The sequence below is a fragment of the Vigna unguiculata genome, chromosome 7, assembly GCF_037176805.1.
Source record: "Vigna unguiculata cultivar grain cowpea cultivar isolate G323 ecotype 2 chromosome 7, ASM3717680v1, whole genome shotgun sequence".
NCBI classification, from domain to species: Eukaryota; Viridiplantae; Streptophyta; class Magnoliopsida; order Fabales; family Fabaceae; genus Vigna; species Vigna unguiculata.
The window spans coordinates 26143017-26146176 of NC_140798.1; the positions used below are offsets into that span (position 1 = coordinate 26143017).

Genomic DNA, 3160 nt, shown 5'->3' on the forward strand with positions numbered 1-3160 from the left:
CACAAGCCTCATACTTTAAAATAGGGTAAATCAATCGATCAAACCATTCACAACAACCAATTGAAGAAAATAGTGTAACCTGCGACGGGTCTCGCTCAAGCTAGACGTCCTCGCTTAGGCGAGAGGAGTCCCTTCGCTCAAGCTGTAGGCTCTCGCTTAGGCAAGACTGCGACAGGGGCCCTGGGAGAACTTGCGGGCGCTCGCTTAGGCGAGGCCATCTCGTCTGAGCGAGATGGTCTTTCGCTCAAAACTTAAATCACTCGCCTGGGCGAGTACTCGCGCAACGCCCTTGGGCGAGTTTAGTTACTCTCGCCTGGGCAAGAGGAGCTCGCCTGGGCGAAAATAGCAGTTCACCTCTCCTGTTTCGCGTAATAGTGGCACACACACAAATTCCAAATATTTACCAGTTCACTCCCATCACAAGTCAAGCATTTTCCAAGCACATTAATCAGAAAACAGGATTAAAGCAACCGATACACAACTAAAAACTGCAGAGCCCTAGCTTCCCTTACCTGGAAACAACTAGCGGAAAACCCCGAGACGCACATAGTGAGCACAACAGTCCTAAGGGCAGGCCAACGAGCTGAAAAAAAAGGTAAATCAGAACAGTAATGGGATTACTACAAAACCCTAACTGAAATTTCGTAAAGATGCCCAGAGAGGAGAAGCGTGAGCTCGAGATTGACTAACGTGGAGTATGGGAATGAGGTTGAGCTTGCTTGACTATGGTGGTTCCAAATCCTAACAGAGGGAGACGGCTGCAGCTCTTAGGACAAAGGGACTATTTTCTAAAAGTGAGTAGAGTGGTTAGGATTAGAACAAATTAGGTCTGAATCCCCTTTTGGGCCAGCCCTTAGGCCCGATAGATTGGACAACTCTTAAATAAAAGGACAGAATATGTGTGGGCCTTACAAACAGATTATTGTTGTGGCTAATTATTCAGTTTTTAAGAAAAAACTATTAAATTTATATTTCTAAAATTAATTTTCTTACTTTTCATAATTTTCTATTCAATTTTAGTAAGTATCATGTTTTTAAACACAATAATAAAAATAAATGTCTCTTTATTAAAAGTATAAAATAATTAATACGGTTTATTTAAGACAAAAATGAACTAAATATTCATTTAAAAATTAAAAGATATAAATAATATTTTATTAGAAAAATAAGGAAGATATGTTTATTTTGTAAACAATTATTCATTAAAAAAATAAAAAAATATATAAAGGAAGTGATTAATATATCACTATATTTAACACTAAGGTGTACACTAGTCCTTTCTGTTGACCTGAGCATAGTACAAAAGGTGGCCGCAAAAACCCTAGCGATTGAGCGCGAGTGTGGCAGCAATAATGGTGAATTCCGATCTCCTCTCCGGTGTATTGTGAAACAGTGACACTGATGGTGTTGTTCTTCTTTGTTGTTTTCAGGCGGACGTAGAAACTGAGGTGAGTCAAGGAGTGCCGAAGAAGAGGACCTTCAAGAAGTTCAGTTTCCGAGGCGTTGATCTCGATGCTCTCTTGGACATGTCCACGGATGAACTCGTCAAGCTCTTCACAGCACGCGCCCGCAGAAGATTTCAACGCGGTTTGACCCGCAAACCTATGGCACTAATCAAGAAGCTCCGTAAGGCGGTGAGTTTTTCTGATGTCAACTTCATTTACTTCAAATTTGACTGTTTATACACTTTTGTTAAGGTTCTGTTCTCAAGCCTATGTTTGGATGAATTTATGTGTGCAAGCACTTTAGGAGTGGAAGAAAACAAGGAGCAATTTTTTTCCTAAGCTACAGTAGGTAATTTATACGTTAAAAACTAGCACGTGGAGGAGTTCTTTTTTTTTTTTTTGTGTTTTAGAAGAGGTTGTGTAGAAATATATTCAGACAAGATCGAAATTGGATTTATTTTGGGCATTAATCATTGTGAATGTTATTATGGTGTCTAGTTTTAATGAGGGTTTAATAATTTTGTTGCAATAGAAACGGGAGGCTCCAGCTGGTGAGAAGCCAGAGCCGGTGAGAACCCACCTCCGCAACATGATCATCGTGCCCGAGATGATAGGGAGCATCATTGGTGTTTACAATGGGAAAACTTTCAATCAAGTTGAAATTAAGCCGGAAATGATTGGGCATTATCTTGCTGAGTTTTCAATCTCTTACAAGCCGGTTAAGCATGGAAGGCCTGGTATAGGTGCCACCCACTCCTCTAGGTTTATTCCTCTGAAATGATGTCATATCAAACAACTCTTTTTGTTAATGTCCAACTTTATGTTGGTTTATGGGAATTAGTTTAATCAAATTTGTTGTTGATTTTGTTTTTCCTTCTGTTATAGTTTGATTTTTGGCGTATTTTGAAATTGCTCTGGTATGGGCCTCTAAAGCATAGGACCAAATCATTTCTACACCGCTTTCAAATTTTGTTTTGTAATGCCGGAGGTTGGTGATTAAATAATGTCAATTTTGTTCAGGGACATTTATATTACAAGGCTTGGCACTAATTGCTGAAATTCTCACGGTTTGTTGTGAATACAGGCTATCAAAATACTTAAAAATGTGTTGTTATGAGCCTGTTGCTAACTTGCTATTATTCTGATTAGGAGGGAGTTTAGTCTTTTAACTTCCTCATTTCAATGGATCCTCAGCTTGCATCCTCAAACCATCACTCTTTTCTTACCATTTTTGACGTGTTTCCACATTTTTAAGCACAACACTAGCTGTACTCATAACTTTACTGGCAATTACTTTTGTCAATTCCTAGAATCGGTAAAGGTAATTATTGTTTCACCAGTTTAATCTTGACCTTGACTGATATTTGCATGAGACTAGTTTGTTTAAGAAAAATTGCATGTTTTTTTTTTTTTTTTCTAGTAAAAGGAGTACATATGTTTTTGACATTTAAGTGAGTATCCGATTTTACTCCTTCCAGAATTTTGTTTACTTAATGGTCTCCAACGTATTTATAGCAACCTTTTTTAGTCTCTGCCTATTTAGTGGTTAACGTGGCTGACAGGGTTTGACAGTTATTAGTGACCTCGAAAGGACTTTTGGCCGGAATATCAAACTCTAGCTATTTTCGAAATTGGAATTTACTAGTGCATTTTGTTCCCCCTTTCCTCGTTATAACATCCCTTCACCATTGATGTCAAATTTTGTCACTAATGTT

General features: G+C 38.4%; 1 protein-coding gene across 1 annotated transcript; it reads left to right on the top strand.

Annotated features, from left to right (window-relative positions):
• The first annotated feature begins 1258 nt into the window (after positions 1–1258).
• Positions 1259–2482, top strand: LOC114190418 (small ribosomal subunit protein uS19x-like). The gene is made up of 3 exons (XM_028079290.2): positions 1259–1355; positions 1431–1634; positions 1978–2482. The coding sequence occupies exons 1-3, from the start codon at positions 1353–1355 to the stop codon at positions 2224–2226; spliced, it is 456 nt and encodes a 151-aa protein (XP_027935091.1). The 5' UTR covers positions 1259–1352; the 3' UTR covers positions 2227–2482.
• The last annotated feature ends 678 nt before the right edge of the window (positions 2483–3160 follow it).